General features: G+C 37.3%; 1 protein-coding gene across 1 annotated transcript in view; it reads left to right on the forward strand.

The window, feature by feature from the left end:
- The window catches only part of LOC140154676 (transmembrane protein 116-like), a 33,618-nt gene that overhangs the window by 365 nt on the left and 6,166 nt on the right, over window positions 1-27,087 (forward strand). The window contains 10 exon segments of the mRNA XM_072177242.1: window positions 8,322-8,429; window positions 11,013-11,153; window positions 12,753-12,857; window positions 16,481-16,530; window positions 18,389-18,463; window positions 19,056-19,091; window positions 19,542-19,554; window positions 20,466-20,555; window positions 21,849-21,903; window positions 23,943-24,032. Of these exon segments, the coding sequence (XP_072033343.1) occupies window positions 8,322-8,429; window positions 11,013-11,153; window positions 12,753-12,857; window positions 16,481-16,530; window positions 18,389-18,463; window positions 19,056-19,091; window positions 19,542-19,554; window positions 20,466-20,555; window positions 21,849-21,903; window positions 23,943-24,032 (763 nt within the window).

Genomic DNA, 27,087 nt, shown 5'->3' on the forward strand with positions numbered 1-27,087 from the left:
GTGAAAATATGAAGTGAATCGTGACTACCGCTTAATTTTATGAGTCCTTTTGCTGCGATACCCAATTTCGTTATTTGTCCACGAGGTACCATGTGTTTTGAATGAGAGCACACAGTGCACGGTAAAGACACCATATCTGAAACTGACTTTAACTTAAATGAGGTTGTTTTTGCGTTATATTAATTTCTTTTTTTCTGTTCAAACAAACTTTCTAACATTACTCTAAGTCCTTCATACCTCACTCGACTCCAACACCAGTTTTTTAATCCCAATATGTCCAACTTTTTGGATATTTTGAAATTCACTCCACTTCAATTTATGCAAGCATTTCATTTTGACATTTGAAAAACTCGCCTACAAATTTGTATATTTTTGATAGAGAATAAACATCTTTAAAGTAAAGGTAAAATGAAAATAACAACAAATAATGTTTCTTCTCCTTAAACAAGACCAAGGGCAATAACACTTTGAGTGCTCCATTTTATTTTAATGCCAATGAGGTTAAGAAAATAGCAGTTGTTCCAAATCTACCTAACACAGAGTGGGCTGACATTCAAATTTTAGATGTCTCTTGGACAAACATTAAAATTGGGTAGCGCTTATAAAATGTGTCATAAAAACAAAACGGTAAATGCTAATTCCTAATTTTTTCACACAAGGTCACTGATAGATATACCATATATAACATGTTTTAAAACCTAAAAAGTTCAACTCGGTTCTTAAATAAAAATGGATTCTTTTCTCTATTGCACTTTTTTTGACTCACCCTGTATTTATAAGATGTGTACAATAAAATGCAGAAATGAGTCAAAAGTCTGTTGGGCAGCTATTGTATAGATCTGGCCTTCTTGCACCGACCAATTGATATCATTCAAGAAACATTTCATTTCACAAGAAAATACTGTATTCATTCCATTAACTGCCCAGGCTAAACAGTCATTAACCCCAGACGGAGACAATGAAACGCAAGGAACCATGAATTTTTGGTCTACTTATTGGCCATCAGGATAGACAATAATTTATTTCATATAAATTTGCAAAGATTCCAGCCATTACATCATTAAAAGCAAAGGGTTTGTACACAACCCTGAATCAACAAGGATGCCTGGGATTCCAAGATGAGAGCAAAACAGCTCGACCCAATTTTGTTCGACAGTAAACACCCAACTGAGGAATCTGAACCCCAAGGAAAATCCAAAAGGGAAAATCAGAAAGATGGGATTCCAAGATAAAAGTAAAATTACTCAACCCAATTTCTGTTCAACAGTAATTACCCTACTGGAGAATCCGAATCCCAATCAAGCACAATCAAAAGGTGAACTCCAGAATAAGAGTAAAATTACTCCACCCAATTTCTATTCTACAGCAAGCGGTGCTGAGGAACGTGGTGCTCACACAAACCCAACAAAGGGAATTTATAATGGCTGGAATTTTTCAATCAATTAATTTTCATTCTGTGATTAGTGCATACAAACAGTTGCTCAAGGTTGGCACCTTGGAGATTCCTCGAGGTAATCCTACCTGGAAGAAATACAAAGACTGAAAGAATGAATGTGAAAGAATATTAATAATGGATATAGGTATACAAGTGCATATAATTGGACGATGTAAGCTAAAATAAAACAAACATCTCCACACAAGTTTATTAGGAATGGAATGACTGAGAAACTTGCCAAAATCCCCCCCCCTCCCCCTCCCCTTTAAAGCTGAAAGCTGAAAATTACTCTTTTGGCAAGAATCTCAGTGCACCTGGTGGGTAGTGTTTTGAATTTGGCTGATTGTTAAAATGAACTAGCGCATTGGACATATTTTGTCTTAATAGAAGTAATCCAAAATCTGAGGGGTGAGTACAATCGTACTGGTAAATAGGTCTGCCATGCAAGTTGCGTAGTTTTGACGCGAACACCCCGGAATGCACAATGACATAAGCATTCTCTCCAAGCTTTTCCCTACAAATTTTGTGGGCCCATTTATTGATGGTACGATGCGCATAGCGCGCTTTTCCTGCCCCATCAATTGACTCTTCTGGATAGCCAAGCCGAGTAAAATATCTGACCATATTATGCGCGTGTTAGGCAATAGAGCTCTCAACCCTGTTAAATTTTCTTTAACCCTTTGACGAATTTCCCATAATGGGGACGAAAAAATATCATTGGTGCCCACACGTATTATAAGCGTGGTCGGTGAATGTGCCCGCTTGGCGGATATTCATCAGTCTTGTCACTCGCCCACTAAATCTACACAATGTCCGCCTGGTAAGCCGTTCCACAACACTTTGCCCCCGCCATGGATTTGGACCTGGTCTTTTCCCGCCGGTTAATAATGGAGTCGCCAATTATCCACGTGCGCATATTTTCTGTAACAATAAATAGCAAAAAGAACCAGGAAACAGCAGGGCAAGTATAAAGACACATAATTATTATAATTCACAAGCATGTAAGATTCTTTCTCCACTGTCCTTCTTTCCGATCTAAAATTTCTGTAAAACTAAAAAGGCAAAATTAACACCTTTGTTAAACAGTCTCTGGAACAATTTGACTGCCATTATATACTGTCCCTTCCGACATTGTCTGGAGTAGCTACTCGGACGACGCTGCAAGTAGATACCTGGGGCTAGGGAAAAAGACAGTATAATATTAGGTATTAATTAATTTTATCTTACTTTTTACTCCACTTTATGGAGTTGATTGGTTTGTAGGCCTTGCAGGAAATTTCCTGAAACAAAACACAGTTCTTATTAATTACTTTCCACATTAAATTTCTATCATTGTTACCGAGTAGTATACTCTAACAAGTCATAGCGCAGGTAGGATACCTGGATGCATTATAAATTGGCGTTCTTTACCTTATTTATCCACTTAACTTCCAAACTTTTGCATTGACTGGGTCCTATGTCCCAGATAGTTATTTGAAATGAGGAGGGGTAAGATTTTCTTTGAAATCTACATGCCACTAACGATGCTCTGTGGTCTTATGTACACTTGAAAGGCATCCGATTTCCATCTTCCCATACATTTTATTACTTCATCTGAAAACCCACTTGAAGCTGCTGCAGTCGCTGCACCTATTCTTAAACTATGGGCGCTAAAATATGTGGGGCAAAGGCCTATCAATTTGATTCCCTCTTTTAACATACGTGTAAACTGGACGTGATGTTAGTGTTTCTTTATTGAAGTGAATAAAAAGTGGACCTTTTCCTACAGGTCGTGACTTTAGGTATTCAGCCATTGCCTTTACTGGACATAAATCTGCAATAGATGAACTATCAATCTTTAACTGTGCCGTCGCTCCCCTTTGATCCGTCTTGGACCCTCGAATTGTAATTAACATGCTTGACCCTGAAACTTCTACGTCATCAACTGCTATGACTCGGGAATTGTATATGTCATGATTGCCTGTTTTTGAAAATTCTCCTATTCTCAAAAACCCAAAAAGGCTACCAAAAATGCTGCCTTAAACATTTCAGCCTCGTACATCGATTTGCATATGGATGTTAATTTATTTATAATTCCTTGAAGAATCACTGGACTAACTGGAAGCCTAGCATCCTCTCGGGATTGTTTCTTCTACACCCTTCTTTCAATTTTTAATGAAAAAATTATCTGATGGATCCTGCCACCCATTAATCTTATGCACAAACGCGAAGCGCTGAAATGGCCTGATTAATTGATGAGGGGCAAAACCCTCTATGGACAGGAATGCTATGAATGCGAAATATGCTGTGAACCTACTGGCCAGCATTGATTTAACTGATACGGAGTTCTGAACAGGATGAACTTTTCTACACTTCTCTTATAAGCCACCGACGTCCCTGTAGCCATTGACGGTTTTATCAGTCGTTGTGATTCTACGTTTAAAGATTCCACAGAAAACTTGGCACCGGAGTGCTCTCTGGTACTGCTGTTGGCGCTTAGCTGTCTGAACCTCCCATCTGAAATCGTGAAAGAGCATCAGCGATGTTATTCTGCTTGCCTGGGATATGCTTTGCATAAAAGGACACATTTGATTTTAAACATTGCAAAACAAAGAATCTTACTAACTTCATGATTTCGGGGCATTTTGATGTCTGTTTATTAATGATCCTCACTACCGGACTGTTGTCTGACCTTATTAGAATTCTTTTTCCTGCAAGCTGTTTGCCCCATAGTACCACTGATACTAAAATTGGGAAGAATTCTAACCATGCTATGGATCTACTTCTGATTGATTCATTTGGCCATTCACCTTGAAACCACATGCCTTTTAAAGAACCCCCATATCCTACTCTGCCACTTGCATCTGTAAAAAGCTGTATATCGGTTTCCTCGGACCAAGCTTGTTCTGGAATCATCACTGATCCGTTAAAGTGCTCTAAAAATACCACCCACATTTGTAAATCCTTCTTAGCGCCTGCCGATAGTTTCAGTTTACACCAAGGCTTTCTAATGCCGCATGTGAGATCAATTAGTCTGCGTAAAAATGCCCTTCCTGGGGACACTGCTTTACACACAAAAGATAAAGACCCTATTATAGACTGCAAATCTTTTAAAGACACGGTAGATGCCTTTAATGCATCCTGAACTTTCTTCTTTATGTCGTCTAATTTGCTTTGTGGAATAGCTATCATTTGCTTAACAGAATCAATTTCCAAACCTAAGTAAGTCAACTTAGAAGTTGGGCCCACTGACTTTTCTTTGGACAGGGGAACTCCCAGATTTTCACACACTTCCTCAAATTTTGCAACTAATCGCGCACAAGATATTTGACTTGATTCATGAGCTACAAAAATAAAATCGTCACAATAATGACTTACTCTCTCTGTTGCTGCTTCCCTTTTTACCACCCATTCTAAAAATGTAGAAAATTTTTCGAACAAAGCTGGTGAGCATGAGGCTCCCATGGGTAACGCCTTATCAACAAAAAAATTCATCTCCTACCTTCATACCTAACAGTTGAAAATCGTCTGGATGAACGGGTAATAACCGGAAGGCTGACTCTATGTCAGCTTTAGCCATGAGGGCGCCCTTCCCAGCACTGACTACAATTTGTACAGCGGTGTCAAAGCTTGCATATTTAACTGTACACATTTCAGGATCAATACCATCATTAATTGAATTACCTTCTGGAAATGAAAGATGTTGGATTAATCTTACTTTCCCAGGTTCCGATTTTGGGATTAGGCCTATTGGAGATACTATAAGATTTGCAATGGGTCTTTGATAAAATGGACCCGCAAGACGTTTTAAATTGACTTCCTTCATTAATTTTGTTTTAGCCATGATTGGGTCAGCTAATACCGATTTTAAATTTGGAGAGTCCCTAGCACACCTGTCTCCCTGAAAACCTAATTTGAAACCAAAAGTAAAACCTTCCCCTAATATCTTTGCTGCTTTTTTGTCAGTGTATAGTTTCAATAATGGCATCAGCTTTTCTACTTTAATTGGTGATGGATATTTGCAGCATAGGCAATTTTCTTGCGTAGTACACATTGCACTTTTACTTGAATTGTAATTGGCTTTGCATCCCAGATTTTTTTACACTGAGCATTCCATGGCCAAACTCTTGGCACCTTTGACACTTGTGCACGTATGGGCAATTTTTTCGAGCACATGATGATTGCTTGTTGTAGAGATAGCAGATTCCTTTGCTTCTCCCTTTGAACCCAGAGGGGACAGCCTGTGATTGCTCTTGAATTCTAAGTTGGGGACGAAACCCCCCAGTAAGAGCCCCTCTTTGGCGCCAGGATGATGTTGATGATGAGCGATTAAATGGGGATTTAAATTCACTCTTTGAAGCTGCTACGTATATCGCCCATAGCTCACCGTCAATTACTGACCATGATTGTTGAGGTCGAGACTGTTGTCTCATCCGAAATTGTTGGTCATATGACCTCCAACCCCAGCCCCCAAATCTATGTGCTGCCGTTCTAATAATTTCAGTGTATTTCAGAATTTCCTGTACCCTGGTTGGATGTGCTTGTAAATAAATTGCACTGTAAATTAAGAACGCTGATGTCCAAGAGTGGATTGAAGTAATAATTAATTTGTGCTTTGTGCTCTTCCAACAAATCTGGCCCTCTTTGTCAACAGATAGAGACATGCCCTTATCATCATCTATGAGATTGCTCGGATCGCTTTTATAGAGCAATTGAGCCAAATCTATATATTCCCCATTAATGATCTTCGTTTTTCATAGTTTGGGGCACTGAGCTTCCTAATGGGCTACATATTGATGTCAAAGGTGTAAAACCCAGCTGTTGCTGATAAATATTATCTGCCATGCCCGCTGTCGGATTGTTTATGAAGTCCGAGTGAACAGGCAGGTTGATTAAAGATTGAGCCATTGGCGTAAATGTACTTGGGGCCCCCGTATTACCTGTACTACTCGACCTATTCTGCATTGGCACACTTGGACCCGGTTGAGCCATTGTAAAATTTGATGGCCCCGGATTACTCGTAAATCCTATTTGTGCTTGCATCGGCCTATTTATACTTATAGTTGACTGTTGCCCAACATTGTTGTGGGTCGATGTCCCCGCCAGTGGGTTATTAACCTGCATATAATTTCCACTAACTACATTACCACTGCCTGTATTATTAGCCTGTCCTATTGGTACATTGTTACTATTATTCACAAAACTTGCACATGTTTGTGCTTGCATTGGCAAATTAAACGATGATTGTGTTCCCGAAATATTGCCATGGTTTGATGCTACTGGATTGTTAGCATGGACATTATTTCCGACTACCTGACCAAGTGCATTTTCTACGCATTGAACCTGAATTGGCATATTGCTACTACTAATGCCCGCATTATTATTATTAATCATGTGTACATCTTGCCTTACTATTTCCATACCTGCTAAAAGCCTGTCTGCAACTGACAACGGCTGACCTTGATGTACTTGATTTCCCAACAACTCCTGGTGTTGCCCCACCGCTGGTGGTACTTGCACTTGTGCAGCTGGTACTTGTCGTTCCAGTTCAGGTTGAGGTTCATGTACAACTTGATGAACGTTATGCTGACCTACATGTACGTTTCTACCTTGACCAACGGCAACGACTGGTATTGGTTGCTGTCGTGGATCATCTCGGCTTGGTCAGCTATGGCCACGGCCTGGTCATCCCCTGGTATGGCTTGATCGGGTTCATTTTGTACTAAGTTCCTAATGGCGTTAGCCTGGGCTCTTGTTTGTCTAACGTTACTGTTCACTCCACTCGATGAAGTTGAAGCTGCATTCACGTTCATTCGACGCAAATTTGATGGCTGTTGTTTTGATTTTCTTTTCGTCGTTTGCCTTCGACCCATGATATCAGCTATTACAGCTTATTACGTACGCATTTACGATGCTGCTAATATATATAGCAAATTTAATTTGATTTTTCCAAAGACAATTGCAATTATAAAAATTGTAAAACGATAAGTAAAAATTTTCCGTCTATCCTGACTGGAATCCAATAATGCAATGAATTAAATCGCCGAATATGACGACCTAGCGCAATTGAGAGAGCAGCTCTGATTGGTCAAAGCTAAAGCGTCATAGAGCCATGGAAACCCCATGAAAAATCTGACCCGGAAATGATCGCGACCTAGCGATATGAAAGAGCAGCTCTGATAGGCCAAAGCCCAATAGCGCCAAAATTCATGAAAACCCCGGGAAAAAATGACCCGATGACCCGGAAATGTTCCGCATGGGGTCAAAGTTGTTTTCTTACTGTTTCACGTTAGAAAACTTTATTTTGGATGGGTGCTTATTTTTTTCATTGTGCACATAATTGACCTTTTCGGTAAATCCCAAGCCTTAACGGGTAGACCTGTGATGTTGTCATGCTGGTACTGCACACTTCATTGCATTGAAATGCGCAGTAACTATGTTCGCTAAACGATTTGCACAATGGTGTGATGTCAAAATATGATATCTCAGGTCTAGCCGCAAAGGTTTATGGGATTTGCCGAAAAGGTCAATTGCATACGTAAAAAATTGCCCAAAATATTCATCTATCATCATCAGTGTGCCATATGTTTCGGACCGTGTTCCAGATTTGCATGGGCAGTTAATAATATCAGTTTGCTTGTTGTAAAGACAAGGGAATTAATTGTGCCATTCTTTAGAATGCAAAAAATTACCATTTTTCTCACTTTTTTGCCATGTGTGGGGTTCCCAATGGCCCTCAGAAATTCTGGCTTATTTCGAGGCCTGCAAGTATGTATACAGTGTGTTACTTAATTGGCACACCTGACACAAAGTCTACACAGAGTAATAACACATGTAGGAAGACAAACCAGGTAACACAAAAACAATGCACATGTATGTATATCACTTCCTGTTTGCTTCTTTTCAGCTTTATCAACTTCACATAATCCACATAGTATTTGCCTCAATTAGCGTAGCAGGTGCCTTGTCTATTATTGTGTATTCTGTATGGAGAAGATCTGTTCGAACATCAGAGGTAAGTAAAGCACTACATTCTGTCTCACCTGGAGTTTGGTAATGTGACGTCAGCATGCGCATATTTTTGGGGGGCTTTGGGGGCGCCAGCTCCCCGTGGTCAAAGTAGGGGGCGGCAAAAACGAAGGGGCGGCGGAAGAAGAAGGGGCGGCGGAAGAAGAAGGGGCGGCGGAAGAAGAATTGGGGCGAACCAAAACAAGGGCGACCAAAAGAAGAAGGGCAGCCAAAAGAATAAGTAAAGAAAAAAGGGCGAAAAAATTTGAAGAATTGTGAAAAAATGGTACTATACATTGCTTTTAGGGCGCTAGCGCCTAAAATCCTTCAAACCACCGGAAAAAAAATTGGGTCAACCTTTTCGGGCTGTTGAGGAAGGGGCGGCAAAAATGTGATATTCTTCAGCCCCCCGGGATAGGAGCGGCCACGGTACGCCACTGGTCAGTTAGAGCTAACGGAAATGATTTGTGTCCAACAATAGGATATCCGATATTGATATTCCTTGTACCAGCCAATAGCCGATCTGATTCGACATTTAAAACAAATCAAAAAACAAAAACAGCTTATATACCGGAGAAATACTGCTAATAATAATAATGTTAATAATAAACATGCTTTTATTATAGCGTCCAATACCTGAAGGCTGCAAGGATTTTTACAATAAGAAACAAATAATAATAAAAGAAATAAACAACTAAGTATAACTAAACGCTAAGTACTACAAAATATAAATTGTCAAAGCGGGATAAGGATAGCATGCACAATTTGATACTGTGGCCAACAAAATATGCACCTGCTGCACTACCAAAGTCAAGGTGAAACAAACAATATCAAAAACATTTTGGCAGGCCTTGTCTTTTGAGGAGTGCGAGTGTGATTGCACTCCTTAAATGATCCCAAGCCTAAAAAAATGTGCAATTTTAGCACTCCTACAGCACTCCTAAATGTCTTGAGGAGTGCGATTTGTAGCACTCCTGGATATTTTAAAAGACAAGGCCTGTTTTGGTATACCAGTAACCACATCTCTATACATTATGCAATTGGACTAAAGATTGAGAATAGTCATCTTTTATTTATTTATTTCTTCTTTAACCTGGGACATGCAATCAGTGACCAGCACTGTTCTCCCTTGCTGCCCAGGATACAACACAGATAAACAACAAACATGAATTTAAAAGTATTTAAAAATATACATAAAAGTCATAAAATTAATACCATATACATTATACACATACTAGGTACAAGAAATTTAAATAACATAAGATAATTACATTTACAATGTGCTACATAAAAGAGATATTATTGCAAGTTAGTATATATGTTCTTGAAAACATTTGCATTGACAGGAAGGGGATTTTTAATGTTTCGGGAAAGATCATTCCAGGCCTTAGCCCCCTGAACAGGAAAGTTCTCTTGCCAGTCTCAGTGCGCATCTTATTTATAACCAGATTCCCAGCGGTCGATGATCTGAGAGTATGATTGCTATAAGCATCAATACACTTGGTGAAAATATTGCACAGGTTGGGGGTACCAGCCCCCAAGACATTTAAAAACATTGAGACAGATATGATATTACTGACGATCAGAAAAAGTTTCCCAGTTTAAGGAATCAAAGACAAAATGAGTTGGAGTGCGATTGGGACACCAATGATTGCTCTACCGAGACGTTTTTGATGGCGATCCAACCTGTTCAGGAGAGTTAAGCCTGCATTTGACCAAATTAGATCACAATAATCAACTTTAGGTAAAACAACGGATGTATACAACAACTTCAGGGTGTCAACAGCTAAAAAATTTCTGATACGGTAAAAAAGACCAATATATTTATAAAGTGACATGCAGATTTTATCAATTTGGTGTTCCCAAGTTAACCGCTGATCAAAAATAATGCCAAGATACTTAAAATGTGGGACACATTCAAGGGGCTGATCTTTGATATGAACAGTAAGAGGACCAGAGGATGCAAGTTTACGAGCAGATCCAAACAGCATAGTTTTGGTTTTATTAACATTCAATGTGAGCCTATGTTGGTGAAGCCATTTAGCAACACTTTGCATACCAGAATTCAATTCATTATTTACTTCATCAATGTTTTTACTGGCAAAGAAGATGGCAGTATCATCAGCATAAAGGTTTATTTTGCAATTCTTGATAACTGTAGGGAGATTGTTGATATATATTGTAAATAAAAGAGGCCCCAGGATTGACCCCTGGGGTACCCCAAATGTCACAGGTGCGAGTTCAGAAAGTGAATTACCTACTTTGTTTCAAATTGCCTGTGACAAACTTATTAATGTTTTACAGAAATAGCAGCACATTGTCCCTTTGTTTTCATGTTGTTTTTGTCATTGAATATTTTTATTGTATTTCATGCTGTAATGCAATGAAAATGGATGGTGTACTGTGTGCTGCTTAGTCAGAGGTTAAGTTTGAGAGGCTAACATGTGCCCTCACCAGGGAAGGGTAAAGTACCGGTACCACAAATACAGTTGTGTTTGGCCATTAAAACATTGACTTACTATGTAGCCTATACTTTTGTTTTAGAATAATGTGTGCATCATTGTTGAAATTTGTTTGTTTCTCTATGTAGGTGCGACCACTGTTTCACCTGTCATTAGCTGATGTACTGTTGGCGATTTGTTGGATAGTAGGTGCTTTTCTATGGGACAAACCAATGGACAATGCTATGATGTCATTTAAAGCATGTACTATATTACAGGCAGTCACAGAGGTTTGTATTTATGACAGGTTATCATCCATATGAATATGTAATCATATTTTATAACTATTAGAAGAGGTCAGATTGATTTCCTTGGGAACCAAATTATTTGCTGGAGAATATAGTGAACGTTGCTACATGTAATTTTAATATTCATAAAAGTGCTTCAAAAATGTCTTGCTTTACACAAAGTTCTATACATAGTATATAGTATGTTGAAGCTTCAGTATCATGCACAATTTATGCTGAAACCATTGTCACATTTGCTTATTGATTAATTGTAAACAAAACAAAAACATGCATATCTGTATTGCTTGTTATGTTGTAATACAAGATAATTTTGAATAGCTCTAATATAGGACAGAGGTGGGTCCAAAGGGCTGTCTGATTTCATTTCCAATTAAGATAAACATTTCAGTATGACATCACTAATTTGGCTCTGGTTTCAAATTATGGTTGAACATAGTCCATAAGCAATGACTTACAATGGAGAATGCAGAGATTCCATCGTGTTATACATGTATAACCCTGATACTGCCAAATCTGACAAAATCTAACACAGAAAACCAGTGTGCATGCAAGCATTCCATGTGATACCATGACACAATCACCCTAAGTCATATATGCACGGAATCGCTGACCAGGGAAACCCCTATGGCTACTGGTCAGTCATTGGCTTTTTGTTTCTTCTTTCCCTTCCAATACCAAAAACCTCATCAGGTGTTAGGGTTAATTAATGTGTTTCTCTTAGATTGATGCCTATATTAACCCTAATACTGCCAAATCTAACAAAATCTAACACTGAAAACCTGTGCACCTGCATGCATCTCATGTGATGCCATGACGCAATCACCCTTAAAGTCATATATACTCACAGAATCGCTGGCCGGGTCAGCAAAACCCTAGTGACTTCTGGTTGGTGATCGGCTGCTTGGCATGCAAGGGGTTTCTAAAGGTTCAAATCCCAGGGTACCAAGTGACTTCTTTATTTATCTTCTCTCCTCTTTTGGGTTTTCTTTCCCTTCTGATAGCAAAACCCCATCATGGTGTTGGGGTTGATATTAAATGTTGATTAAATATACCTATTATAGGAGGGAAAGTAGTACACCTGATTGTCATGCTATTTGCCCAGTAGTGTTTATTGGAGTTAAATGATAGTGAACAGTACAGGGTGTGACACATGTCTCTCAAGCATGTCCAAATGTGAAAAATAGAGGGTGTGTGCTGCATATAGGCATGTTGAGGGCAACTAGGGCACAATATGCCACAGGGGAAGGTTCCTGCTTTGCAGTTCTCTCTTGTGTGGGCCACCATCCCCATCAAGGAGGCACCCAATTTGGCAGTAGTCATTTGGTAATAAGCACATGCAAAAGCCTGTATGCATTCTAAGTTCAAACAATATCGGATTGTGCCTTATAGAGTTAGATGGGCTTTCTAAGAGAGATTGATTAGGCTAATCTAAAACATAATTTGATCTAAAACTGAATTGGCTGGAAGTCACTGCCAAGTCCTTCCACTTGAGATTTCCAGTGGACGTTTATTACTTGAATGTTAAATTCCATGAATTGTGCCAGTATGACATTACATTTTGTTTCACTTGTTCCATTTCAGATGTTTAATGTAACAACGTTCTACTTAACAACCAATTATGCTTTAAACGTGTATATCAGATTAAAAGACAAGCTGCATCGTTCAAGAGGACAACAACTATTATTGGTAAGGAATAGCTCATCTTTAGTTGACCAATTTATAGTATTATAATCAAAATATTTAATTCTCAATCATGCGAAGACTGATCAATTGGTCAGTTCTCAAACAGCCACGCTTACTCTTCTTATTTTGCATCTTTGATCATCATGCTCAGATGTTGAGCCAAGAACTCAGTGTTTCGTTTTGGGACTGAGCTTTTACTGCCTATGCTCCCAGATTGTGGAATAAACTACCAGGTCAAATCAAAAATTGTACTTTTGAACAGTTCAAGAAGCTTCTGAAGAGCCACCTACTTCATGATGCTTATTAATAGTAGCTTTTGAGCTATGAGCCCCATTGAACATTTTGTAATGATTTTGATGCTAGGACATAACACTGGCCACATACGCATATTTTGGGGGTGCGAGCCCTCGAGGTAAAAGCAGAGGGCGGCAGGTAAAAGCAGGGGTGGCAAAAAAGAGGGGGGCGGCGGAAGATGAAGGGGCAGCAAGAAGATGTATTAAATAAAAAAGGGCGGGGCAGAAGGGGCGGCAAAAAGAAATATTAATGAAAAAAGGCGGAAAAGTATGGAAATACTAATGTAACTATACCTTTTTGGTTACCAGCAGGTTGGGTGAGGGTTATTGGGGGTGTAACACATCAAATTCTTAAATATTTAAAAAAAAAATGTTGAGAAAATTTTCCCCACCTCCCACCCCCACCCCACTTTTTAGATTCTAGAGCACCATCCTGGCTGGAAAAAATGGGGTCAACCTTTTTGGGCTGTTGCTGCAGGGCGGCAAAATTTACTTTTTCTGAGCCCCCGGGTAGGAGCGGCCACAATACGCCACTGGGCCAACATACCAATAGAATCAATCAATCAGGGGTGTGAGTATGCAGATGTAGATCTATGCTTTGGTTTTGCTGATTGGTTGCTTTGTTACTTAGGTGCATTTCCAGCATTGCTGAGTGGGGGTCTGTTATGGAAAGGAGTTCTTATATAAACAGTCCTTGGCAGTGGTTATTGGTGTGAACAAACAAAACAAACAAACAAGAGTGCTTGGCAGCTGAAGTACTGTATGGTCATTACATTGTGTGCTTGACACAGAAATAGCTGTGTGTACCGATTGGACTCAGATGATCGAGAATTAGATATTTTGATTATTATATTAGAATTAGTACAATTGTGGTTGTTCATTACCAATCTATTAATATTAGTGCAATTGTGGTGTGTGCAGCTGAAGATATATATCTGTATTATCATGTGCTCAGATTGAATTGAAGAGTACAATGCAAACAATGTTATTGATATAATATGATAAAGCTATTAGAAGTGATATCAAGTCTGAATGAAAGCATACTGATAAAGTTATCGGTGTATTTTTTCCGGATTTTTTTCTTTAAAGGTCGAGGACAAAATAACTTTCTCAAAGCTAGATTAAGTAAACTTTGAGACTTGTGTTCAAAGAGTTACCAGACTCAGTATAGTGAGTAGGATTAAATTTTACACAACTGGGCACAACTTTATCACAGTAGCCTCATACTGAGCATGTACTTGTTCAAAACAAGCCCTCACCCAACTATTTTAAAACTCAAAAGCAGGTGTGAAAATTTTGGATGCATGGTGTAACCTTAAACAGATGATTAGCATAATTTCAAATTATGGTAATGATACAATATTTATGGGCATCGGTAAGATGGGTGCAGTGCCAACAGCAAGTGTGGTCTGCTGATTGTTTAAGTGGGCTAGATTTTGTGAATTTGTGTACATAAGCGTCTTGGGAATTCATTGATGCACATATGTGACACGATCAAGGGAAATGAGTCAGATGTCGCTAATATTGATTTTGAGATATTGGCAGAGAAAGTGTTAAAATTCTTTTGTTTTATATTGTTTTCCACGATTGATAAATTGACACAACTTCGCAAAGAAAAGTTGTATCAACATGCAGTTTTTAATATCTGAAAGCTCTAAATATCTTCTTTAGAAACATATGTAAAACTCATTTTTGACCAGGGTCGACATGTGACTCTTGATCATGTCACATATTTTGAACAATTTTGCCAAACATGGTTATGGTTGCAGGGTATTCTTTATAAACACACACAACACATGTCCAGCTTTTAGTTAATTATCCTTGCCTTGACCAAAACTTTTATTTATTTTATTTATAAATATATAGCTTGCAGCACATGGAGTTGTCTGGTCAGTCAGGTCATAAGACTAAGAGGTTATTTATAACCTTTGAAAAAGATTATTTTACTATTTACCAAATTTTCTTAATTGGTGAATCAGGTCATATATTCATTACAAACTGATTAATTTGCTATTTTTATGTGAATAAACTTATGCATGTTTTAAAAGTTTCAAATATTCACTTCTTTTTAAAGAAAATACCATTGTACATGTAATTTCTTTCATACATGTAATTACTTTGTAAACACGTGAAAGAAATACATAGTGGATAGTGTTGTGTGAAAATTAACAAGCTTGAAAAAAGAGGAGTTGGCAGAGTCGATTATTCATGAAGTTGTTCCGCTCAAAGCTCAAAGCTCAAAAATAAAGTATATTCACCTATAACATAGTAACTTGATGAAGTTGTGGTATGTTTCAATATTGGGCAGAGGTCAGCTAACCTCGGATCAGGGCGTTAGAGCGCTGGGATAGTTTTTGGTTGTTTTTGCAGGCAACCCTGCTGACTTGGTTGCCATGGTTTACAGGAGTAACCAGAGAAAATTGCGGATACCAATTGTTATCACATAACTGCTCTCAACAACTACAAGCTCTCAATCTATTATAGGCTCTGTTAATGATTTTCTAGCTCTAGCTAAAAATGAAAATAAATTGAGAAGCAAAAAACACCCCAAAGAACAAACAATGCTATCCCAGCACTCTAACGACTCGAACCGAGGCTAGATGTCAGCTAGATAAGATTGTCAGAATGGTGGCATGATTGGTGTCAGTGGTAATGAAAATAGTACAGGGTATTTCCTCGTGCAAGTGTAGAATCTGATGGTACACTCCAACGCAATTTGTTTAAAATAAGTGATGTTACATACCCTCTGCAGTTGGTTGGTCTGCAAACTTTTAAATAATAATATTAAAGTTTGCTGACCAACCGACTATATAAAAATGTAATTTTCATATACAACAATTTCTGATCCCTGTTTTGTTTGTTTGTTTGTTTTCTGTTCGAGCATTTCCAATTCCAATTCAGTTCCATATCATGATGACATTAAAAATTACCACAATTTTATAAAATAAATTTGCTGTATGCATAACAGTGAAGACCTCTATTATAAAAAGTTGGGAGTAAAGGTTTAAACAAAGGTAGGTAGGAATACTGACGACTGGATAATATGTATGTGTTTTAAAGTACCTACAAACTATTTGAGGGTGAATATTAGCCACAGTTGGTGTGAAAACTGGGACAAGACCTACATTCTGTATTGTGTGTGTTGCCTCACTTGCCTTACCTTATCAATGGTAAACGGTAAACCCACTATGTGAAATATGCCTACATGTTAAATTAAGACCCATCGTAGATTGTAGTACATCATAACTTCAAGTGAAAATCTATCCCAGGAAATATATAATCCTGCGCAAGCTTTCATATAATTATTTTTTGATTGTCTTCCTTTTATTCCAGTCCTCAACATGGATGTTGTTTGCGTTGAAATTAGTAACATTGTTATCTTGGTAAGTGTATCATTTACAGGACAATAACTGCATATTACAGCATGCTTCTAGAGATGGTGATGCATCTAATGTACAAACCCTACAGGGGGAGTACATTGGACAAGTATATATTATGTGCGTCATTTAATCAATATCCGCAGCAATAAGTAATACACAGTTTTTAATAATCAAGAAAAAACTCCAGCAAAGTTTGCTAATTTATAACAAAATGTTTACTAAAAATAATGGAAAATATGAGCATATATAAATGCATAAACCTCCAAGGAACAGGGATGAGATTCTTCCAAAGATCAAAATCTGGCCACATTGAGATCAGTAATGTAAATCTATTGATATATTTGGGGAGTAGGGATAGGGTCTCTGTCATTGCCTTTGCTTAAAACACCAAACAGCACTGTCTTTTAAAAAAATACATTGTTTCATTTGACTGCATTCAAGGTTACCAAATCCTAAAGAAAGATGCTGCAAAAGTTCCTAAGAAAACCCCCCGCTTAGTTGTGGGGTGGGGCTGCCCCCTCAACTCCTGCCAAGAGTTGACCTGGACCCCACCAGGGAGCCTAAGGCAGCCCCCTGGACTCCTAGCCATTAGAAACTTTGTTTTGCTTGGATTGATAACATTTCCTCCTTTTTCACAATTTACAAATCTCATCCCTGAAGGAATAGTATGTGCAAGTGCAATTATATATACATACACGCCACATAAAACCACTTTTCTGAATGGCTTAAATGGCTTGCTATATAATATAGGTGTGTATGAATTATCAATTTGGTAAGTCTTTTATATACTGGCTATGTACATGTATATGATGGCTGTTGAATTTTCAAATGGTGAAGGCAATGATGTATGTGCCATGTTTTTTCCAGAAATTAATACAAATTTAACACAAATTGATAGATTTTTTCAAATTTCCCCATGTTACAAGGAGGCATAGTTTGGCTATTTTCGGAATGAAATTTTAGAAAATTTTGAAAAAAAAATTACCCATCCATGCCCCCAAATTTGCCTTAAAAAGGGATCATTGATATACCAAATAGCCGAGAATGAGACCCATATTTGCGGCATATCCCCATATGGTCATTTGTACTGAATGCCCCCAGTCATAGGCTATTGCTCATATTGGTTCTGTCACATAATTAATGTTAATGAATGTCAATGCAAGTGAAAAAATGTGACCGTACAGCACGAATGAGCCGTAAATTCCCTAAATTGTATTCTGAGTTACAGTGTAAAATGTGTACGAAGGTTGTATTCATCGGTAACTTAAGCTGGCGCGACATCTATCTCATTTTGATAGTCAAACACCAATCAATAATCCTATTGTTGAAGTAAGCTTCTACCTTAGATGGCTACTATTTAATAGAAATTTTAATCACTCTGGTCTTTGTTTGCTTTGGCTAAATCCTGTTCAAGTGGTGGGTTACCAGGCATTGTATTTTGTATAGGTATGTATAACCAACAATTAACAATGAGAGAACTTTCTTAAACCTCGTTGACTTGGGGATGATTTGAAATGACCACCAATTATGACTGATTGATATTTATTGCCAGCAATGTGGAAAAAGAGACACGCGTAGAAACAAAAAAAGCTATAATTTTGTTGAAGTAGCAAAGTTTAACAAACCATAACCCCGCTTCTGGATATCGTTTGAAGTCAAATGATATGCCATTTTAAAGCTTATGATGTATATTTTCTAAACACGAACTAAAACAAAATTGACCGGGGGAGGAATTTACGGCTCATTCGCCGTGAACGGTCACAAATGAAGATGCCACAATCTACAAACTGATATGGGAAACAGTATTATAAGTAATGTAACTTTTGTTATATTTTGTTCTTATTCTTTTGGTTAAATACAGGTTTGTTCCTATATCAGTAATGGTCCCGCCAATGATTAGATACAAAGATATAGATCAAAACCAGCCATGTTTACAGTAAGTACATGTGTAAAATACTCATAGTTAGTGATACATGTATGTCTAAATGTTTGTCATGTTTGTGTAAGTCTTTCACCATTTATTTGCCAAAGCACAATCATAATATTTTGGTTTGAAGTTTCTGTGCTGACAGTTTCGGTAAAATACTTATGGCTTTTTCAAAGTGCTGTTGATGTTATGGATCCATCTGTAGGAGAACAGGAAACTTGGCTGGAATTGTTTTATTTCACCAGGACTCCTTTCGTCAGACTTGATTTTGAGCAGAGGATTAAAAAGTCGTTTTTGTTGGAGAGAGGATTCACAAGATATAGTAGACAGCACTATGAACGAAGATATATGGATATTTGGTCTTGACAAATAACTCTATATAATTAGTTAATCAACACACCTGAAGATTTTGTTCAAGTACAATCTTAACATAAATTGTTGGCATAAATTTTCATACTATACATATTAAACATGCATTTCTTTTGCAGTAGAACAGTCTGCTCTCATGAATATGCATAGAAAATGGCTACATGAAGAGCATAGACTTTTTATAATTAAAATATGTTCTTTAATTAATAGTAAGTTTATTTTTTTTTTTCAGATGTCTTATTCTATTCTTCACACCATCAGCTGGCGGGTAAGTCCTAGTCTAATGCTTGAATTTTATTTCATTTAAAGGTAAAATGAAGCTAAAAAGAAGAAGCTAAAATGCAAAGTCTGGGTCAGTTGATACTTTTTTGTGTGTGAAACCTAAACCAAATTGTACTTAATTTAGTGCTTCTATATATTAAGTAAGTTTTCAGAATTACACAAGATATCAAAGAAGCTTGGCACTTTTTTTGCTATTTTAGTGCGTACCCAATAAGCCGCATACACTGCATAATCACAGAAGTGCCAAACTTTCCTGGTATCAAGTGCTTGGCCCCTTATTTTAAAAAACATAAAATGTTATGTGAAATTAAGTTGTGGCAATTATCCATGCAAAACAATATTGTTGCACAGGATAAATGGACTAGTCGTTTATAAATCAAAGCTTATAAGTATTGAACCATACATCCAGACCATGTTCCTGTGCAATTTCCTGCAGATTGGATCTACATGTTATTGAAATTTCCAATGCACTAATGCCCTTAAATTTAATCTGGGAAAGTATGCTGCTTACTAACATGTTACTAATTAAGAGAGAGTGCTAATCAGATTAAATAGGGCAAATTCAGGTGGTGTGCACCACAAATTATTTTGGCATGGAAGTTATTGATCTGGAATTTCCCATTTGCAGAGTGTGTAAAATTAATGACATCACGTCATTGAAGTATGTTACCAAGTAATATTATTGCGATCTAAAACTGTTGGACCCACTAACTTACCTTAAAATGAAATAAATGTGATGTGTCATGTCAAAAGCAGACACTTTTGGGCAGGTTATCAATTTTGAGGTTTTTACATATCTTAAATATAGAGATATTTTGCTCCACAACGCCGTTTTCCCAAATGAAATTGGACATTTGCAATTGCGAAGATATTGAGTTCGTAAGTTATGGTATTATAAAATTGGAAATTGAGATATCGGCCTTTAAAGATATTGTTGACAATGTTGAGAGTAGGAAATACCTTGAAAAATATCTCAAAAAATACAAGATGCCGGTTATATTCTGGTCTGAAACAATCAGACAATATTTTTAACATTAATAACATCACAAATTCGCAACAAACCCAAATTGTGAAAAAAATCACCCCGGGCAGATTTTTGGCTATTTCTCCATTTACGATCCTGCCCAAAAGTGTCTGCTTTTGACATGACATGTCACAAATAAAGTAAGAATTGTTAGTGGTGGACAACAGGTTTGTGATGTTGAGTTACTGAAGGATTTGCCAAAAGTCAAAGGCAAATGGTCATAATTATTATCAAACAAACCAAAAGTAAACAGTTGTTCCCTTTACCACCTGGTAAATGCTACTTTCTAAGAACTTGTTTTAATTTGTTTCTATTGTTGGCTTTTATCATTAACAGTTTCCAGTAAGGAAAGGCAAGTGGTTATGGAACAACTATGGTGCTATCTATTTTGTGATCTCTCTTTTAGCTTCAATATTTGGAATGCTGGTAAGTATTAGTGAAATTTCAACTGTGCTTTCGACATGGATTGTAGATTTATTTTATAAGATAAGACAGTCATTTGCACCTGTGAGATCATGTTACTCATTGACAAGAGTGAATTTGGTTGGACTAAGGGTGTGACCTCACAGATACTTTGCTAAATGCGACACAGATTACAATCCGGTCGGGTAACCGTGTAAACGTATGTAAAAAAAAAAAAATTAAAATTAAAAATTAAAAAAAAAGGAAAAATGTGACCATCCACCACTTAAGTGGTAGTAAAGTCGCTCTAGATCATTTTCTGTTTATTGCAGATTTTAAAAGAATGCACTTTCAGCTTTAAAATGACACCTCAACCAGCTTCATCGGAGATCTAGAAGTGAAGTTATGGTTCATTAAAGGTCAAATTCCTAATCTATTTTACATAGAAATCCATTTACTGGTTTTGATTGTATCTCAAAATGGAAAATGCCGACTTTACGACCAGTTTGTGGTGGATGGACACAAATGTGTTTTTTGTTAACATACTGGATTGTAACCGGTTACACGTTTAGCAAAATATCTGTGAGGTCGCACCTTTAGTCCAAATTCACATTTTTTTCAGTTTTGGGTGTCTTTGGACCTAAAGCTAATTTAAAATGCTAGGATCATTCAAGGTTGACAAAAAAAAAAAAGAAAAAGTAGACCCTAGTATTTTATGCAATGTTATAATTTTGTGTTCATGTCATACTCTATTAATGATTTCAAAATGCATTGAATTTGTATCCATTTTGAAATTATTAATAGAGTATGACATGAAAACAAATTATAACTTTGCATATTAAAACACTTGGGCCTATTTTTCTTTTCTTTTCTTTTTTTAATGTCAACCATTAATGATTCTTGCATTTAGCTCTAGGTCCACGGTTAGTGATTTTCCTAAACGGATAGTGCATTCGCGGTCGGTTAACCGCTGATCCATGTAACCTCATATCCTTAATTTGGACATACTGAGCAGACTGAGCAAATTGTGAGATGCAAATTTTTCGTACTCAAATTAGTTAATGTGCAAATCGAATTCTGCCTGAGTTGGTCTGGGGTATTTCGGATGTTCAGGTTGCCCTGCTGGGTGATACTTTTTTAGGTATTGTGCTTAACCTACTCCTGTGCCTACATTTGTCGTTTTTTGTCCCCTTGCATTTTGTCTGTGTTTTACTTGTTTCCCCACATCAAGTTGGTATATCTTGTTCCTTCTTTGCAACAATTATGACAATAATAATAATTTATATATGTTATTATTTAAATCCTGTTCTTTTCCAGGTATTTTATCTGTTATCTATACGAATAGTCTACTGGAAGTTGGTTAAAACAAATGGTAAGACTTAAAGCTTGTTATTTCTATGAGAAATATTTTTAATGTGCCAGAAAGGAAGTAGTACATAAATTTGAATTAACAAATTAAAACAGACCCTTGTTATTTCTAGTAGAAGTATTTATTATGTGCCAGAAATGAAGTATTAAATACATTACATTTGAATTAACAAATTAAAACATACCCTTGTTATTTCTAGCAGTTAAGTATTTATTATGTGACAAAAAGGAAGTAGTAAATAAATTTTAATTAAACAAATTAAATCATACCCTGTAAATTTATGTTGAAATCAACAGCTAGTAATTCAAAGTTACTCATCCAGTGCCATCTGGGAACCTCATTGCTAAAGGAAAAGTTGTATATTAGCACTACTGTAAAATGTGACACGATCAAGGGAAATGAGTCGGATGTCGCTAATATTGATTTTGAGATATTGACAAAGAAGGTGTGATAATTCTTTTGTTTTATATTGTTTTCATCGATTGATAAATTGACGTAACTTTGGAAAGAAAAGCTGTTTCAACATTGGGTTTTCAGTTTCTGAAAGCTGTAAATGTTTAGAAACATGTGTAAAACTCATTTTCAACCAGGGTCGACATGTGACTCATTCCCCTTGATCATGTCACAAATAGATTTAAAGAATGTACTGCATTAGCAATGAAATGGTAGGCAGTTGCAGGAAAATTACATACATTTGATGCAAACTGTTAAGCTATTTTTAAATGGTATTTCTAATATTGTTTGGCATAAGCTGGCAAAGCATGGACAGATTTTGCATTATTCGGACTATTTAATTGGCAAATACGATGTAAAAAATATGGGGTCATCGGGTGAGAACATGTAAATGAAACCTTTGGGTGAGAGCCGAAACAGCGCCACAGAAACCTCGAACATTGAATTTCTAGTTCTAAATGGCTTCAAATTTCTTTGTTTGATAAAATCAGTGATAAATGAAAGTTGCTGTTCAAATTGAACTTATTAGGGTCTTTGGATGGCAGATCAAATGGAAAAATATGGGGTCTTTGGATGACAGAGCATGTGCAACCATGACTGTTTCAAAATAGCCCGCCAAAGTCATGCAAGTAACACCAAGGTCATGCATTGAATTGGTTTGAATGAGGAATACTATACGGGAACCAGCGCCTTTTGTTAGATGTTACACATGAGTAACGTGGATAACCTCTATTAGGGAGAGTTGTTAATTTGAGAGAATGTGGTCTGTATGCATTCGTCCAGGCAGTAAAGTAAAATAATTTGTTGTGATTTTCTCATAAACTGGTCATTTTTGCAGGAATCTATTACCCTAGTTGAATTCTTTGTGTCATTTATACTTGCTGAAAATGTATACTTTTATATAAATATCATTACGCTTAGAGATACAATAACAATGAAGATCTAAATTACTGCCTCGAGGAAGGCATATGGACTTTAACTAAATGTATGAAAACAGAATAACATTAAATATTATTTTGGCCAAGCGATGGTTACAAATGCACAAATTTATATGGGTGTATCCAAGGGGATCTTAACTTTATTTGGTTGAGAGCAACAAGGGGTCGAACACCTACCAAACGTACATGCTCGAGGGCCGAATACACCCCAGATTTATATGTTTTCCTTAACAAATTTAAAGTTGATCAGTGGCCAAAAATCAGTTGTTGGCAGACTGGATTTGGTCCATTGGCCATAACTTAAGAACCCCGGGTATCCATTACTGCCAGTGTTCCAAATAAGCCATATCACAGCAAAATTCGCCAGTTGTGATACAACTTTAAAAGGTGGTGCAAAATTGCGATACCACATTGCACTGACTTTATGTGTTGATTGTCTGAGACTGCACTTCAAATTTGCTCACCATCAAAATGTGTTGTTAAAATGCACCCCAAGGTAATAACTGTATTGTACATAGTCGCAGTGCGTGACGCACATCTTCAGTCAACCGCCAACGCTGTGATCTTAGCAACAAGGCACTCCATACCCACAAGATGGCGGCATTGACGTCACAATGACTACCTCTATTTGTTTGTGTTTTACTGTTGCAGTGTGGACTGATAAGCAAAGGGACCAAGTCAAGGCTGTCATAATACGTGTCAGCTGCTATGTTCTAGTCTTTATTTTATGTTGGACTCCAGGTAAGACATGAGTATCAAGAGTAAGGTTTCCATGCGCAGTGCTATGCATGGGTACTAGACTATACCATTTTTCACCCTGATGTGGCAGTGACATCTGTCTGCAACTTCAAATCGCCAGCTTTCGCTCAAAGTGCTGGCATACATACAGACGTGGTACTTAAAAAACGCCGTCTAAATGCGCACGCGAAACAGCTGCCTCGATGCATTGACGTCACTGCCACATCAAGGTGAAACTAGTTCTCAGTTTATCTCCCAGCATGTGATCTTCCTATAGTTTATATTGACTACCATCTGAATACAGAGTGCAAAAGAATTAAAGTACCAGTTATGTTCACCAGTAATGTTTGTCTGTCCTAAACAAAGGCAAATATGTCAAAATTAAAAACCAGCAGTCAATGCCTGTACCCTTTAGGGAGTGTTCATAAATACTTTGGTGGGGGGGTTGGAAAATATTGGGGGAGATCAAAAATTGTTTGTGTCCTAAAAAGGGGGGATCAAAAAAAAATCAGTCCTTAATAGGGGGGGGGATCAAAAAAATTTGAGGGTTAAATTCCGCGGGTAAAATGATGTATCATTCCAAAATTTCTGTGCGCTCCGCGCGCATGAATGTTAAGTATTCGATTTTGTAATCTCAAGCTACAAATCAACAAAATGTGCGCACTTTGCAATTTGGATGTACCGTAACCACGCGGGTATAAGCCCACTCTCGGTTATAAGCCCACCCCCTATTTTTCAAAATATTTGAGAAACTAGGGTGCACTCGGGTATAAGCCCAGTACTAATTTTGACCAAATACTACCATCAAATCAATGGTGAATGAATAAATATGACATCTCTTGAACAAATCTTGTTGAATAATTTCATTTTAAGTTTGTTTTACCTCTTTATTTTGAGGATTTATTACGCCAATTTATGCTCAAATTTATAAACAACAGTGAACGCAGTTACGATAATGATATGTGAGCAGCTAGGGTATTTCCCCAAATCACCCAAACTGGTTTCAGCTTGCTGGAACTTGCGATCTTAACTAGACCACACGCGCTTTCGATGCTCCAGGTATGCCCTTAAGCCCCGCCCAGTAGACACGTCTTTGGACAGTTTATAACATCCTTAAGCCTCGCCCACTTGCTGAAATTGGCATTAAAATTTAATCACTTGCAAGTTTGTTTCAAAAGATAATCAGTTCAAAAACAAAACACCAACAAGAACATGTTTGATAAATTACGACAACCAAGTCATTGCGCGAGATTGCATCACAATAAATTGATAGCATTGCAAGGTTGTCCTGTACCGTCTGATTTAATTTTTTTTTTTTATTTTAGTTTGTTTCCATTTTTGTTTGACCAAAAAAGCAAAAACACAAATATTTATGACGGTAGCAGGTCTTTTTTTTTTTTTTCTTTTTTTACTGGAAAAAAATGTTATCAAGAAAACAAGAAAAAGTCTGTCCGTGTGTTTGTTTTACTCTAATAGCATCCCAAGTGAATTTGTTTTAACACCCCCCATTCATGCATTTCATAATAAAATATTGTAACATGCCAAAACAAGACCATGAAAGGTCATGCACCTGGAATTGATCCATTATCAATTGGCAATGTTTTGTTATTGCTTCAATGTTCAATCAAATGTTTTGCATATCAATGACCTATGCTCTAATTGGCTACTGATTTCCCGGACTGATTTACATGTACAACATGCTTCTATGCTCCGCCCAGTGACCCTCCCGAGTATTGATTGGCTGAATAGCCCGGGTGCATGGTCTGAGCACGTGAATATGTGTTTACACATGTGCTTCTTGTCAATCACTATACTCCATCCCCTAAAACTGAGTGTCGATTGGCTTGGCTGCATGGTGTAAGCACGTGGCATTAGCTAAACCCTGGGCATTTATACCCGGGCCTCGTGGTCTGTCTACAGGCAGGGCCTTCTCAGGTCTGGGAAAAAGTGGTAATTGAAAACATTTTACTGTACATGTACTGGTACATGCATAGCACAAACTTGAGCAGGGTTTTGGCTTTTGATACTGGCGTGGTGGTGGTGGGGGGGTTGTGGTCTGTGTATGACTGCTGATACAATGACACTGTGCATGTTTTGCTTGACTTGATAACTTTATTATCACCTTTTTTCAATTTAAAAAAAATCGGGCATAAATATTATACAAATTTGAAAAAAAAAATATTGATTTTTTTTTTCATATATACTAGCCCCTCCCGGTTATAAGCCCACCCCCATTTTTTGAGTGAAATCGCCCATCTAGGGGGTGGGCTTATACCGAGTGGTTACGGTAATACTATGACTCAATGAGTAATAACTCCAAGCGGTAATTTTAGTTAATGAGTTAATGACCATAGGGGTTGATCCGGGGATAAATCCCCCAATATTTTGATAGGGGATGGTCCATACAATCATCCCCAATGATGCCTGTATATGGGTTTCTAACCAAAATTAACCCCATATTTGGTCATTTTAAAATAAAAAGTGCCAATATTTTTGCGCTTTGCGCAAATTAATTCCATTTCGTACTATATTTCACCAGTTTAGCTTCAATATGGCAAATTTTTTGTACAATAAACTTATTTTGTCGGCATAAGGTACTGGATTCACTGAACTTCAAGAAATTTTCTCCAACCCCAATGATAAAAGAAATCTATGCCACTTCACTGTTAATGATGTATATTTTTGGTTTCTTTTTTAGGACATGAAGGGGGGATGAAAAAATTTTTAGACGATAAAAAGGGGGGGGGGGATAAAAAAAAATCCACCCTTTTTAGAGGGGGATCAAACATTTTTTGACGTCCGAGGTGCCAACTTTTCCAACCCCCCCACCAAAGTATTTATGAACACTCCCTTAGCTATGATTTAAGATCTCATTTGTTGAGAATTAGATGGTGATCTACACATAGGCCCAGGAACTCTCCAAATCCGTGAAAAAGATTGAAATCAGCATGTTCTGTTCTCATGTTATATGTGCGCAGTGAATAAATATTGATACTGACATTGCTGCATTTTGATAGAAAAATCATGACAAAAAATGTCACAAAATGGAAGAAAAACA

This window comes from Amphiura filiformis, chromosome 6 (genome assembly GCF_039555335.1).
Source record: "Amphiura filiformis chromosome 6, Afil_fr2py, whole genome shotgun sequence".
Lineage (NCBI taxonomy): Eukaryota > Metazoa > Echinodermata > Ophiuroidea > Amphilepidida > Amphiuridae > Amphiura > Amphiura filiformis.